Source organism: Corvus brachyrhynchos, unplaced genomic scaffold, assembly GCF_000691975.1.
Source record: "Corvus brachyrhynchos isolate BGI_N302 unplaced genomic scaffold, ASM69197v1 scaffold203, whole genome shotgun sequence".
In the NCBI taxonomy this organism is placed as follows: domain Eukaryota; kingdom Metazoa; phylum Chordata; class Aves; order Passeriformes; family Corvidae; genus Corvus; species Corvus brachyrhynchos.
Window position 1 is genome coordinate 94,755 of NW_008237408.1, and position 15,217 is coordinate 109,971.

Consider the following 15,217-nt stretch of genomic DNA (forward strand, 5'->3'; position numbering starts at 1 on the left):
AATCAGGCTGTGAATTTTGTGTTGTTGCTGGTTTTGAATCAGTTCAATACACTTTGGATGAGGTGGGGAGTCTTCCTGACAAGTTTCCCCTTCAAAAAATAACTTCCAGACTGGAACCCTCTGCCTCCTCCTGGCATGACCATCAGTTGGTTCATGTTTCCACCTTTTCCATCACCTTTTGGAGAGCGAGGTGGTGGGAAGCAGGTCTGGAGGGAAACCCATTGCTGATGGAGGGATTGCCCATCTGGCAGGCGAAGACCTTCTCCTGCACCCCACTGATTTGTGGGGTTCCTGGGGCAGAAACGCCCTTTCTTGGGGCTTCTGGTGCCTTCTCCAGTGTGGCTGTTGGGATCTTTGGGGACAGCCAGTTGATGTCACCTCTGTCCTGGACAGGCTGCCGGCCCTACTCCATCCCACCCTGCGAGCACCATGTCAATGGCAGCCGGCCCCCCTGCACCGGGGAGGGAGGGAGCACCCCGAGATGCAGCCGGCACTGCGAGCCTGGGTACTCACCCTCGTACAAGGAGGACAAGCACTATGGTAAGGGAGCTGCTCTTTGTGGCATCATGGTAAGGGAGCTGCTCTTTGTGGCATCAGGACAGGCCTGGCAGGACCAGACCCATCACCTGGTGGTTATTTCCTGTGCCCTGTCCCTGGAGGCTCCAGTCTGGTGGTCCTGGAGCAAACCTGAGCGGGGCAGATGCACAGTTTGTGTTTGCTGAGACTCAGCTGGGAAAGGGGGAACTGGTGGAGCTGGTTTGAGTCCTCATGGTGCACGTGGCTGGCTTGAAGAGTGTGGTGCTGAGCCCCATCTGGTGTCAAAGCCAACTCCAAGTCTCCTTGGCAGCAGCCAGCCTGGTACATTTAGGATAATCCAGCTGTTTCCTGGAGATTTGTCTTCTCCTTGAGCCTTTTGGGTTGTTTTAAAAAGGAGGATGTACAAGGAGAAAATGTCCCTTCCCACTAAAGCTGTCTGGAATAGGTCTGTGGGTACAGAATAGGACTCAGATTAAATAATTCCCTGTGGAAGAGTGCTGGCTGGAGCCCACTTTTCCTGCCTGGCTGCGTCAGGAGCCTCTGGAGCAGCTGGGTTTGAGTTTAACCTGAATTTAGATGCAAGAGGCCTCTTGCAGGGTCACACTGAGCAGGCTTGGTCGAGCCATCCTATGTGGCCTGACAACGCCATCCTAATGGTGGGAATTCTTTTCCTTTAAGGCATCACATCCTACGGCGTCCCTCGCAGTGAGAAAGAAATCATGGCTGAGATCTACAAGAACGGCCCAGTGGAAGGAGCCTTCATTGTCTATGAGGATTTCCTGGTGTACAAATCAGGTGAGCAGCAGCACTGGGACTGTGGGGGGAGCCCTGTTCCCTGCTTCATCCATAGGGTCCCTGTTTTTGTGGCCCTGGTCTGTCTTCTCCAGTGTGGGAGGAGATGTCAAGCTCACACTCAAGTATCTGGTGTGGCAAGGACGTGGGCAGATGCCATCTCCTGCATCCATGGGTTTATAGCAAGGGGGAAAGGTGCTTGGGACTGGCTCAGGGAGGGAGCCCTAATGGGAACCACCCCAAAGTCCAGCTGACAGCAACAGCTCAGATTTTAGGACCTCAAATCTCTTGTTCTGATCTGCCTTTGAGCCCCTTGGGGAATGTCTCTGGTGTGTGCTCAGCTGGTGCTGAGTGTCAGTCACAGAGTCATGGAATGGTTTAGGTGGGAAGATAATGATTAAAAAATCATCTCATTTGAGATGAGGAACATGGGCAGGGACACCTTCCACTATCCCAGGTTGCCCCAAGCCCTGCCCAGCCTGGCCTTGGACACTGCCAGGGATCCAGGGGCAGTCACAGCTTCTTTGGGCAACCTGTGCCAGGGCCTCCCCACCCTCACAGGGAAGAATTTCCTCCTAACACCCAACCTAAATCTCCCATCTTTTAGTTTAAAACCTTTCCCTCTTGTCCTATCACCATCCCCCCATGCGGAACTCCTTCCTCCAGACTCTGCACTAAGTTTCAGTTTCGCATTCAACCAAAAGCCCCTCCTCAGCCTCTCTGGGGGTTGTGATACCAGCTGTGCCCCGGGCTGTGAGCGCTCTGCAGTGTGCACATTTTGGGGTGTTTTTCCCTTGCAGGGGTCTACCAGCACGTGTCTGGGGAGCAGGTGGGAGGCCACGCCATCCGCATCCTGGGCTGGGGCGTGGAGAACGACACTCCGTACTGGCTGGTGGCCAACTCCTGGAACACCGACTGGGGGGAGAACGGTGAGAGCCGCCGGGAATCCCCGCCCCGTTCCCGTGGTGGGATGATGGATAGGTGGAGAGGGTGACTTTCTTTTTTTCTTTTTTTTTGCTGTTGGTGTTCTCCCAGGCTTCTTCAAAATCCTGCGAGGAGAGGACCACTGTGGCATCGAGTCCGAGGTTGTGGCCGGCATCCCCAGGACGGAGCAGTACTGGAAGAGGATGTAACTCTGATCAAACCACAAATAATCCTGAGTCCCTGATGCTTTTAACTGATAGCGGGTTGGGTGCAGAGACCCCCCCTTCTAAAAGAGACTCTAGTTCAGGTTACTTTATTAAAGCTTTTTATCTTTTTTTTTTTTTTCCATTTTTGTTGGTTGGGGGTTTTTTTTGTTTTGTTTTAAATTTTTGGGTTTGTTTTTTAAATGGTATGGTGGAGCTGGAGGTGGAACTGCTCTCTGGCAACCTCCTGCTCCTGGTGGGTCACAGCAGGACATTGGGGGCATTCCCTGCTCAGAGGACTGCTGGAGAGCTCACTGGCCTCTTGGAATTTGGTTAGCCTGGACCCCTTCCAGCCCAGTTTGCTACTGGGAGGGCAGGAAACAGTAGCTTTGTGCTGGGATTAGGGACTTGGTGGGGCAGCAGAGGTGGATGCTGCTGGAAAGCCACGGCTAGGGGGGACTGTGCACCCCCAGATGGGTTGATCTGACTGTTACCACCTGAAACAAGCAGGGAAGAATTTCCTGTGAGTGCGTGCCTTGAATTGGCTAAATTTAGACCTATCAACGACAAAATACTGCTGAACTTGATGTGGGGGTGGCTCTGGCCAGGGCTGCCTGCCCCAAGTCCCTCGTGCATCACCTGCTCTGCTCCATCCTTCTGGCTTTTCAAACCACTTCTTCCTCAGCTGTTCACTGGCTTTTTTATCTGCTGTACTCTGGGGTTGTTGATGCTGGGGAAGGGCCTGGCTGGAGCTCCATGAGCCTGTGATCAAATATTCTGCAAGCAGCTGCGAGGGAGCTGGGAAAAGCAAAGCCCTTCTCCTCCGTGGCTGAGCAGCTTGATGTGTGCAGGTCATGCCTGGGCAAGGGTGCAGCACCCAAATTTGGGGTGCTTTGGGGCTGCAGGTGCTGAATGTTGAGATGAGGGATGGTTCCCAAGTCTGCTGCAGGCAGCTCAAGCAGATGCTTGGAGGTGTCTCACTAACTTGGACACAATTAAAGCTTTTTTTTCTTGAACCACAGGCGTTAAGGAAGGTAAAAAACCTTATTTTTGTTACTGGGGGAGGTGTAACAGGTTGTGTACAGGAGGAATCATGCGATTTGCCAACACTAATATAGCGAAGAGCTTTTCTTTTTTTAATTTTAAAGCACAAAATCTATTACTGAGCTGAGGCTACGGGTCTGAAACGTGTGAAGCAGGCTCTCCATGCACTGTAAAATAGCCCCTTACCTCTGCTTGCTCAGACACCAGTGAGGCAGAGCTGTGCTGTATTTGGCTGGAACACCTGTGCCAATAAATGATTTCTCCAGTGTCTCGGCTCCTGGCCTGTGGTTGCTTTCTGCCTGACTTCCACCACCTCAGGTGGGTGTCTGGTGTGGAAGCCAGGTGAGACCCTTGTGTCTTCAGAGCGTGGTTTGGGTTGGAAGGGACCTTAAAGCTCATCCAGTTCCACCCTCTGCCATGGACAGGGACACCTTCCACTATCCCAGGTTGCTCCAAGCCCCGTCCAACCTGGCCTTGGACACTTCCAGGGATCCAGGGGCAGCCACAGCTTCTTTGGGCACCCTGTGCCAGGGCCTCCCCACCCTCACAGCCAGAAATTCCTTCCCCATATCCCATCCATGCCTTGTCCCAAGTCCCTCTCCAGCTCTCCTGGAGCCCCTTTAGGCATTGGAAGGGGCTCTGAGGTCTCCTTGGATCCTTCTCCAGGTGAACACCCCCAGCTCTCCCAGCCCGGCTCCAGAGCAGAGGGGCTCCAGCCCTTGGAGCATCTCCGGGGTCTCCTCTGGATTTGCTCCAGCAGCTCCACGTCCTTCTGTTGTTGCCCCAGGGCTGGAGGCAGCTCTGCCGGTGGAGTCTCACCTGAGAGGGGCAGAATCCCTTCCCTTGTGCAGGTGTCAGTGCCAGCCCTGTCCTGTGGCCCTGCTGGTGACAGCCACCCCTTGGTGTGTGTGCTGGTGGGGGGGAAGGTGCTTCCACCCAGATCAGAGAACACGCAGGACTTCCAGCAGCCCTGAGGATGCACCAGGGCTCTGGAGCACAAGCCTGCAGCCCAGGGCTGTGCCACCACTCCTTTCAAGCTAAATTTATGGACCCTCAGCTGTCCCCCTGGTTAAAATTCTTACTCCAGGTCTGGCACACGGGGCTGTACTTTGATACCCAGAGCTGGCACCAAGGGAACACTGGAATTTCATGAGCTGAGGGCTTGTAACTTGTGGGGGAATCACTGGTATAAAAGAAATGACAGCTGAAAAAAAAAACCAAAAAAAGATGATCCAACACTATTTTTTTCTTTTCCCAAAGAAAATTTTTAATTTCAACAAGACGGGAAGCTGCACAAAGAGAGCTACTGCGAGTTTCTGTAGAACAACAGCTTAAAACTATCTACACCAGGAACTGTGGAGTAGGGGTTCTCCTTCTGAGGAACAGCCTGGCCACAGGGGCTTGGCCTCACAAAGGCCACCACCCTGCCCCTGGTAGCTCTGTCCTGGACCAGGCCATGGGCTCTCACTCCCTTCACGCAGCATTTGAGGGGGGTGGGTAGGGACCTTGAAAACAACAATCCACCCCAGGAGAACAGGACTTGCCTTCAGAATGCTGTTTCCTCTTCTAAGTCCAGCCTGGTGTGTTTGAAGACAGCACTGGGAGCCTCTCCCAGCTCACATGTCAGTCTGACCCAACACCAGAGCCAAGTGGGCCAGGGAAACCCGCCCTGGTCACTCCCTTGGTGGCTCCAGCCTTCCCAGTTCAGGGCAGGGATCACTCCTGCCCCCCCAAAAAAGCATCCCATAAGGGACAAGCAAGGTGCAAACTCTCACTCCCCTGCCTTGCTCTGCCACAACCACGCATCCCCTGGGGCTGAGGCTGTGCAGAGCCCAGCGCCTACAGTGGAGTCAGGCCTGGGGTTACGAGCTCAGGGCTGTGCTGGCAGCTCCCTTCTCATCTTAACCACCTCCCCACTGCCAAAACCAGAGCTGTGTCACTGCAGGGGCCATCTGTCCCAGGGCAGGGAGCTGCACAGCTGCCTTGCAGCTGGGGCCACATTCAGGTGGACAGAGCACCTCACCTCCCATATATTTAACATTAAAAGGGCTCATTTCAGCATCCTTCAGCACAACAGAAATGTGACTACGGCCTCTGCTTGTTTCCAGGCTGCAGGATGTCAGTCACCGAGGGCCAGAAGGCAGCCAGAGGTTTCTCCATGGATGAGGAAGCACGTTCCTCTCCCGGCTGAAGCAGCGTCCTTCCAGCACAGAGCAGGCACCAGAGGTGAGGGAGAAGAGGCTGCCTAAGAAAGGCAGGCACAACCCTCAGGGTTTTGCTCAGCTCTGAGCTGGAAAGATGCCTCAAATCTCATGGAAGAAAAGAAACAACTGGAGTTTCGATTTCAAACCATCCTAATGGGAAAAAAAAAAAAACAACAAACCCAAACCAAAAATATTCAGGTGAACAGGAAAAAAAGGGGAAAAAGAAATACTCAACCCCAAACACTGAGACTCCAATCAGCATTTGCAGCCATCCAAGCAGTCAAGCAAGGGCGGTGAGGATGGAGTCCAGCAGTGCCACACTGTCACCCCGGGGCTGCAGCTCCCCAGTGTCCCATCCTTGTCACCATCCCAGTGCCAGGTGCTGGGCCACCCCCACAGCAGGGGACGAGGAGCCTCCTGCCCCCGCTGCCCATCTGCCACCACTTGTGCCCCCACCTGGCTGCTGCCCTTCAGTTGTCCCCTGCCTGCACGTACTCCTCAGCGGCCTTGGAGAGGGTGCTGAGGTACTGCCAGCTCAGGGCCGCCAGGAGCATGGCACAGGACAGGTAGATGGGGGAGTAGTGGTGGCGGGAGGCCACGGGGCTGCCGGGCAGGCTCGCGGCGCGGATGGAGGCGATGACCTGCTGCGTCTTGTTGGACGAGGGGTCCGTGCTCGGGATCTTCTGGTAGATCTAGGGGAGAAGGGAAGAGGAGTTATGGCTCCCATAGGGAGTTTAGGAGGCAAATGGGACCAGGCTGAAGTTTTACGGGCTGCTTGTCACCCTCAACAGTGACCTCGGTGGTGGAATGCCATGAAGTAAGGGACACCTGGATGGGTCCAGGCCCATCTCCCTTGGGAAGTGCACTAAGCCAAGCTGCCTCTTGAGGGCACCCCGTGATGGGACACGGACCACCACATGGGCCTGGACACGATCTCCCAACCCCTGGTGGCGTTACTGGGACCAGTGGTTGTCACCCTGCAACTCTCACTCACTGTATAGCCCACCTCAAACCAGTGGGGACATTCCTGCCTGGAAACAGCCACATCATCACCTAATTCTGTGCTATTTGGGGTTTTCTTCTCATGGCCTTTGAGATACTCGTCTGCAGGAGTCTGAGCATGGTGGGCACAAGCAAAGACCCTCTCCTGGGCTAAAGCCCTGCAGTGTCACTGTCCCTTGCCATGGGATCGGCCAGTTCACAAGGGCAGCTCTAATAACCCATGGTTTGGGGTTTCCCTGCCGCAGAAGCAAAGTCTTTTTATTTAACAGCCCTCAATGGAGTTGGGGAGTTTGGGGAGTGGGGTGGTTTTTTCCCATTAAATCACCCCCTGGTTGGTTCTCCACGTGCACTTTTAACCTCCACAGGACTTTGAAGTCAGGAATCATAAGGTCCCCCCTGAGCCTCCTTTTCTCCAGGCTGAGCCCCTTTCCCAGCTCCCTCAGCATCTCCTGCTGCTCCAGCCCTTTCCCCAGCTCTGTTCCCTTCTCTGGACATGCTCCAGCCCCTCAATGTCTTTCTTTTTGTGAGTGGCCCAGAACTGACCACAGGGTTGGGTCAGGGGGACAGGCACTGCCCTGGGCCTGCTGGACACACTACTGCTGGTCCAGGCACAGACCAAGGGTACGTTCAAGGGAACACATCAAGCACAGTCTGGTCCAGGCCAAAACTACATCAGGGTCACCACTCCCCACCACCACTGAGCCAAGGAAGAAATGAACAGATTCCCATGTATTCCCAATTCCACCCCAAGAACGGGGACAGGAACAGCCAGAAATGACTCAAAGCCAACTGCTGAGCCTACCTCTTCCACGTACTGGTACATGATGGCTTTGACAGCTTTTATGTTGGTGGCATCCATCATGAGGGTGACAGCCTGTCCCTTGCGGATCTTCACCACCCCCCTGAACACCTGCTGGTTGTTGTAGCAGGCAGCCAGCGTGGCAATGGCCATCACCTGAGGAGAGACAGGAAGAGCCTTTACTGCACTGCAAGGAACTTGCCGAGGGGTCACCTTGTCCATAGTGACATCCATGGACTGGAGCCACAATCTCAACAACAGCAGAAATGACAGGAACCAAGAAATAAAAAAAACCAACAATACAGAACCTCCTCCAACTCCAACTCCTCACCAGCTGGGCTGCAGAGGGTGAGGGACCACTTGGAAGCTCAACTCACCTGGGGGATAGCGCAGAAGTTGAAGACACTTTGGTTTCTGAGGCGGGACAGGTAGGTGAGGACGTCGGGGACGTGGTGGAGGGCGTTGGTGATGAGTTCATTGAGGCACTGCACGGCCACGTCGATGTTCTCTGGCTTGGCAAGGTCCGAGAGCTTCTTGGCATATCTGCTCCAAACCTGAACACCAAGATAAGGGCTCAGGAGTTGGAGGGTGCATCAATGTCATCAGAGAGACACCACGTCTGGGAGAACAACAAGAAGCACCAAAAACCCCCACACAACAGCCTTGGAGCATCACTGGGATAAGGAAAAGCAGGAAGGGCAGGCTGTGGAGATGTGACAGTGGCCTTGGTGTACACAAAGAGCTTGTAAAGGAGGAGGGTGCAACTCATCTCCACATCTTTCCTAGGTAGGGCAAGAAAAAGGTGAGTCACACATCAAGAAATGCCCTGAGAGGCAGCTGAGCCACATGGAAAAGGGGGAGAAAAAATCTTGGACATCATGTCAGGCACAGGCAGAGCTGATCCTGCTTTTGGGAGCAGAACAAGTACCCTCCTGGGATCTCAGCCAGTCTTATCCTCCCTCATTCCTAGAGAAAACCTAGCAGAGAGGAGAAAAAGCTGCCTAAGTAGTTCTTGGCAGTATGGGGTGACATCACCTTGTCCCCACATCTGTACCCAGAGAGCTGTAGACAGATGTCAGCCATCTGTCATCAGAAGAACCAAGATACACAGCCAAAAGTAGAGATTTGATGAGGTTTTCCCTCACCTCTCTGGGCCAGAACTCCCTTCCCTCCATCTGGTCCTCCAGATAGTCACGGATGATGTTGGTTTTCTGTAGGAAGAGGCCCATGGAGTTTGCCAGATGCGTGTCCTGCCCCACGATGGAATCTTCCAGCTCTGACGCAGAGAAGAGACGGGAAAGGCCAATCCCCACCAGCCCAGCAACGTAGTGACAATACTGCCAAGGAGGTGCCAAGTTGGGAAAGGGTGGGGAAAAAACAAGGTAAGAGGAGCAGTTACAAAGAGCTGCCTGTTTGCCACAGGGAGTTTTACAAAAAGCAACTGACAGTTCATCTTATGCAGGTTCTCATGGCCCTCCGATGTCTCAGCCTTCCCATGAAAACAAACAGCTTTTCCCAACAGGGATGCTCTGTCTCCTCCTTCCATAGTGACAAGGTGGACCCTACCTGGAAGTGTTCAAAAAACTTGTGGATGTGGCACTTGGGGACATGGTTCTGTGGTGGCCTTGGCAGTGCTGGGGGAATGGCTGGACTGGATGATCTCAGAGGGCTTTTCCAACCTTAACTCCATGATCCTACTCATGCTCAGTCCATTCCTCTGTCTGGGCTGACTCACCTTATCCCACTCATGCTGAGAATCCACCTTCTTCTCCAAGAACTCTGCCATCCCAACGCCCATCTTGTGGCAAATATCCGAAATCACATCCTGGTAGACCTTGGACAGGTTCCTGAACTCCATGGAGATCTGGAGCATGGTAAAAACAGAAAGAGAATGCTCAGGAAAAAAAAAAAACAACAGAGCTCAACATTTATCAAGAAATCAGAGAAATACTATTTACCAGGCTCTAATATTGCCCTGGCTGGAGATCTGGGACAACTCCCCCAACCTGAGCTGTTCCAAGGTCCTTGGAGCTCAGGCTCAGCCCATTCCCAGTCTAAACGGGACGGTCTCTGGCAGGAGATCAGAGACAGCAAAGTCTTTGGGAAGGCTCTGTGGCCTTGGACTGGTGTCATCTGGGAGCTGCAGGACAAAACTGACTGCACTTGGTACACAGAGTTGTTTTCCTCTGTAACTTGAGAGCATTCCATCGCACCAGCCACGGGAAAAGACCCATGGGAGGTTTCTGGTGTTCTGTTCTCCGGAGCCCTCTCCAGCTCTGGCTTCACAGGGCACATTTTGCACAACTGGCAAGGCACCAAGCAGTGAGGGAAGTGTGAAATCCTTCTACTGCATGTCCAGTAACGTGATCATGGAATCACAGAATGGGCTGGGTTGGAAGGGACCTTGAAGAACTTCTAATTTCAACCTCCCCGCCATGGGGCAGGGACACCTGCAGTGTCTCCATCGCTCTCACACTAAAAAAAAAAATATTAAAAATGCATCCTCACTTTCCCAAACCTGTGGAGCATCACGTTTTATTGTGCTAAGCTGTTTCCTCCATCAGTGGGTGACTGCAGCCAGCCCAGGGTTTGTGTGCAATAAGGGTTTGTCAGTAAAATGAAAGTATCCACTCTGCTTCTGTCTCTGTGGCTTCAGTCCCCGGCAGAGAGAAGCACAGCCTGCAAATGCACCTCTAGCAAATATTATTAGAAGGTTTTCAATCTGAGCAGGGTGAGGCACTGGCACAGGATGCCAAGAGAAGTTGTGAATGCCCCCCAAAAATCTCAAGGCCAGGTTGGACACAGCTTAGAGCAACCTGGTCTAGTGCAAGGTGTCCCTGCCCCTAGCAGGGGATGGAACTGGATGAGCTTTAAGGTCCCTTCCAACCCAACTATTCCATGGTTCTACAATTCTGTGATAATTAAAATCACACCTGAGCACGGATTGCCTCAAATAAGTAACATATACACCAAGAGAGAACAGCAAAATGCCACAAATACCTTCTCAAAAGCTCCTCTAAAGCCAAGCCACTGACATCGCTACTGTATCCCTACACATCCAGAATCCCAACACAGACATCCCCTATAACACTCCACCCTCCAGACAGGACACAGCCATGATCATCCCAGGGCTGAGCAACAAAACTCACAACACACCTCAGTTCTCCAAACAATTACCCCATTCCCACTGCTAGGGAAAGCCTGAATAGGGTAAATTAAAAATGGTAAAAACTTGAACAAAGCTTCCTCAGAAAATGAGATGCTCCTCACTAGAACTATTATATTTTTTCTTAAACAGAACAAAGAAAAAAACCCTGAAGAATCAACTCAATAATAAAAAAATCAATGCAATATTGTTACCAATAACAGTGAGGGTGCTTTTTGTCTTATACCATGGAATTATCAAATGGTTTGGGTGGGAAGGGACCTTAAAGCTCATCTCATTCCACCCACTGCCGTGGGCAGGGACACCTCCCACTAGGGACACAGGCAATGCACAGTGTTGGGCAACAACCCCAAATCTCTCTCCACAAGACAATGGTCATCCACTCTTCCAGCAGAGGAGGCAAAAAGCTGGATCAGAGCTGGCACTTTTCCACAGCCAAATCCCCTCTGGCTCACAGAGCTGCAGAGTGTTTGGGCTTCTCACCCCAGCTCGGCACCCAGCCCCACAGGGAGGTGATGGAGCCCTTGGGAAGAGCTGTGGGACTGAACAAGCTCTGCAGGCACCACATGGAAACAACCAGGCACCCAAAGGTGCCACGAGGAGCAAGGAGGAGGCTGCCTTACCGTTGGGAAGTCTTCCAGCACCTGCCGGTCCTTCTCCTTGCTCTCCATGTACTTCCAGTCTGGCTGGTAGAGATAGGAGTGGAACTCGTGCAGCATCGGGACCTTGACATCCAAGGGGATGCTCATGTCATCCTCTACAGTGTCCAGGGCACGGAGAACCAGGTAGAATATACAGACTGCATGTCTGGGAGGAGAGAAAAAACAGTAATCCTTACTTGGGAGTGCCTGTGAGGGAGGACAAACAGCTGGGATTAACCAGAGAACCTTTAATAGAGACACTTGGAGCTCAACATGACACACACCGGCACTGCCAGCTCCTTGGTGCCTTTGGAAGATACCAGCCAGGTGAGGAAATGCAGGATTTTCCTTCATGAGGAGAATTATAGCATGACTTTGGGCTTTCTAAGATGTGTATCAGGGAAAGGTCTAGGCCTGTGACCAACCTGAGCAGGGAAGACCTAACCCTGAAAGCAAGGCCAGCGCTCAGCTGGACCCAGAGGACAGAGCCTGAGGTCGGCTTATTGGAAAAGCAAATATAAGGTAGGGAAGAGGGACAAAACCAGGTGTGGTTTTCCCATCACTTCCCCCTCTCTGCACACCTTTTATCCTGTTGGGGGGGAACAAAGGGGTCACACTGTGCAACAGGAACATTAGGACTGGCAGGAAGAGCCAAAACCACCCTGTATTTTCTATCTCCATGAGCAGGACACTGGAGGCAGCCCATGGGTCCCAGAACCCTGGCAGGAAGCTGCTGCAGAGCCACCTCCCCTCCTGCTCCCACCACCCCCGCCTTCCCTATCGCTGCTTCCTTCCCCATTCCCTGCCTTCCCCATCTCTGCTTTGACATTTCTGCAGCTGAAGCAAAAAAAAAAACCCAAAACCAAAACCAAAACAAACAAATCCAGATGGCACAAAATGCTGTTTGCAACTCCAGGATTTATATAAAATAATCCCCAGACCTCCATAAGCACAGGGATATACATCAAGGAGACAAGGCATTTATTAATTGTTTAACAAATGGAAAGTAGTCTGCTAAATGCTAATTACCAGGTGACAGTGCTGTCCTCCTGGAATGAACACGTGCAAGCAGTGATTAAGCATCCAGGGAAAACTGACTTGCTCTCAGAGCCAATACTGTTAAATTTGGCTCTTTTTCCTCGATTAAAAGGGTATTTAACACCTCTGTCAAACCACATGAGCAGGCAGCTCTCTCATGCTCCTGTTCCTTTGCATGACTGAGTTTTTCCATTTTTCCATTCCAGCTGGGCTACAAACGTTCATCCAACAGGATGCAAGTGCCCAAGGCTCCAACCCGCTTCCAGGAGCCACCAAGAAAGGCAGGGCAGAACCTGAAATGCCATCCCAGAGGCACCTCTCACAGGGGCACCATGCCCAGGGAAGAGCCAGCAGTAATTCCAGAGCCCAACAGAGTTAAAGCACTTATTTAACCCCAATTCTGCATCCAGACCTCACCTGCCTCCCTAACTTCCATCACATACTGAATTTAGATCCGTGGCAATTTTGGCAAATTAAATGAAGGAATTCTTTGCTGTGAGGGTGGGGAGGCACTGGCACAGATTGTCCAGAGAGGTGGTAGATGTCCCATCCCTGGAAACACTCAAGGTCAGGCTGCACAGGGCACAAATGCAAGCACCCACTTCCCAAGAACAAGTGTGGATCTTCCACAGCTCAAGCTCCTGCCCCATCCTGCCCAGGTAAGGAGGTCTCCTTTCTTCTTGTGAGCACCTGCAGCCTCTGTTGAACCTTCAGGAGTGGATCCTGAAGGGTCCCAAGGACAGGCAGAACCATGGAACTGGCAGCAGAGAAAGGCAGGAGCATCCCTCTTCTCCTCTCCATCACCAGGAGAGGAGCTATGAGCTTAGATCATAACTTTTTTTCACCAGCAGCAGTTATGATGCTGTTGGCTGAGCCGTGGATGAAACTGCAGTTTTGAGCCTCCCACCTGCCAAGAAAACACCCTTATCATGGAGCAATGAGCTGGATAGGGCTCTGGCCAGCAAAACAGGTGGTCTAAGGGGCCAAAAAAAGCAAGAAAGGAGGAACCAGACATTTCATCTCAACTACCAGCACCCCGTCTGGCCAGGGAAGCACTGCTCCAAGCACTCCTCCAGAAGTTCCCCATTTTCCAGCAGCCCTTCTGGGATGCCTGTCTGTAACCACAGGGGCTCAGCTGAACTCCATGATGGGGTCAACATCAATGCAAGCACTGTTCTGATCCACCAAAATTAATTCCTTCCATAAGGCTGCTGCTCCACCTATTGCTATATCCTTTCTGTTTTGTACTTCCTTTTTTTGTCCCTAAATTCTCCAGCAGAGCTTTGAAAATGAGTCTCTCCCTATCCACTACTGAGCCAGCTGTAATCCAACCACCATCCCTGCCCAACCGTGGGTTGCAAAGATCCGACAAGAGCATTTTTAGGATGCCAGGCAGAAGTTTCTGTGCCCTGAAGGGTGATGCTGATCCCCTGCGGGCTGCACAGCAAGAATTAAAGGACAAAAAAAGACAGACAGAGAAAACTGCAGGAAGCTTGAGGCAAGCACAGGGCAGGCATATTGCTACCAGGTTTCACAGTGTTTTCTTAATTTTTTTTTCTTAATTCCTGCACAGAAAAAGCATGGAAAATTAAAAGCTTAATTCTTGGCCCCAGTTTTACTTTTCCACGCAATTCCAGCCAAACCGCTGAATTTCTCTGCCTTTCCTGTCAACCAGGCTGCAAACAGCGTTTCATAAACACAGGACACAGCTATGGGGCACCATCCAATATGCCAAACCAGGGCTCAGAAACCCCACCAATCACCCAGTATTTTTGGGGTGGTGCCTGCAACTGCATCCGGAACAACTTCCAGAACCACTAAATTTGATCATCAACCCATCTTGGGATTCACTGGAGATTTACAAACTGAAATCAGCAATTACCAAACGAATATAAGGAATTACATGGAGAGTAGTCACATGGCACGAGGCCCACGGGCCAGCTGAGCTTTACTTCTTCTGTTACTATTCCCACCTGAAGCTTTCCTGCATGGGGCAGCAAAATTTGCACAGCAAAAAATGAGTGTGCAACAAACTCCCGGCGACAACTGTGCAGGTTTTGAGGCAGCTGCTTCCAAAAGAACCTCCCAGGCAAGGCCCAGACCCTCAGTCAGCCCCAGGTTTTTCCTCACCTCCTCCCTCCAGCCTTTTGTCCAGCTCCAGCCTTGGCACTGCCAGGACACATTCCCAGGGTGTCACACAGGGCACAGAGCCAGGCACTGTGTTTAACAGTCTGCTGGCCAGGAGGCTCAGCCCAGACACCCAGTTTAGAGGGGGGGATGTGGTGCAGAGAGGGGATGTGGTACAGCCAGCTGGGACGTGAAAAATCCCACGTCCTGCTGCATAGGGTGGGGCTGAGCTGAGTGAGCCCAGCCAGCTCCTGATAGGAGAGGGTGCATGTCCCAGCAGCTCCCCTAGAGAAAAATGGTGTTTGGGGGCACTGCATGGGCCACCTCCTGCCAGCTCTGCTATTGGGGGCATCACACCCACCAACTCCTAGGGAGACCTGATACTGGGGGGCCACTGCACCCATTGCTCCCCAGTGCTGGACTGGCATTATACCCACCAACTCCCAGGGAGGAGAATTACCACCACCACCTCCGGGGGATTCCCGGTGTCAGGGGGGAAGTTGCACCCACGCCCTCCCGAGGACCCCCAGTGTTGGCGTGGCGTCCCATCTGCCACCTCCCAGGGACACCCAGTTCCAGAGGGTCCCCCCGCTCACCGCAGCTCTCCGTCCAGAGCCTGGATGACAGCGGCGAAGCTGCGGCTGGTCTGGTTGAGGTACCGGTAGCAGGTTCGGAGGCCGCATCCCAGCGAGTCCTGCGGGCAGAGCGGGGCGCAGGGCGCGGGTTGGAGGCGGGGGGCG

General features: G+C 52.7%; 2 protein-coding genes across 2 annotated transcripts in view; one reads left to right on the forward strand and one right to left on the reverse strand.

Annotated features, from left to right (window-relative positions):
• CTSB (cathepsin B) overlaps window positions 1–3,768 on the forward strand; it is an 11,306-nt gene extending 7,538 nt beyond the window's left edge. Inside the window, exons 7-10 of the mRNA XM_008631025.2 lie at window positions 394–540; window positions 1,216–1,332; window positions 2,130–2,258; window positions 2,365–3,768. Coding sequence (XP_008629247.1) covers window positions 394–540; window positions 1,216–1,332; window positions 2,130–2,258; window positions 2,365–2,462 — 491 coding nt within the window. The 3' untranslated portion in view covers window positions 2,463–3,768. The remainder of the gene's footprint in view (window positions 1–393; window positions 541–1,215; window positions 1,333–2,129; window positions 2,259–2,364) is intronic.
• Window positions 3,769–4,741: 973 nt separating this feature from the next.
• FDFT1 (farnesyl-diphosphate farnesyltransferase 1) overlaps window positions 4,742–15,217 on the reverse strand; it is an 11,216-nt gene continuing 740 nt past the window's right edge. Inside the window, exons 2-8 of the mRNA XM_008631026.2 lie at window positions 15,074–15,171; window positions 11,295–11,478; window positions 9,241–9,369; window positions 8,651–8,842; window positions 7,883–8,059; window positions 7,509–7,661; window positions 4,742–6,396 (exon numbers count right to left, since the gene is read on the reverse strand). Of these exons, the coding sequence (XP_008629248.1) occupies window positions 6,175–6,396; window positions 7,509–7,661; window positions 7,883–8,059; window positions 8,651–8,842; window positions 9,241–9,369; window positions 11,295–11,478; window positions 15,074–15,171 (1,155 nt within the window). The 3' untranslated portion in view covers window positions 4,742–6,174. The remainder of the gene's footprint in view (window positions 6,397–7,508; window positions 7,662–7,882; window positions 8,060–8,650; window positions 8,843–9,240; window positions 9,370–11,294; window positions 11,479–15,073; window positions 15,172–15,217) is intronic.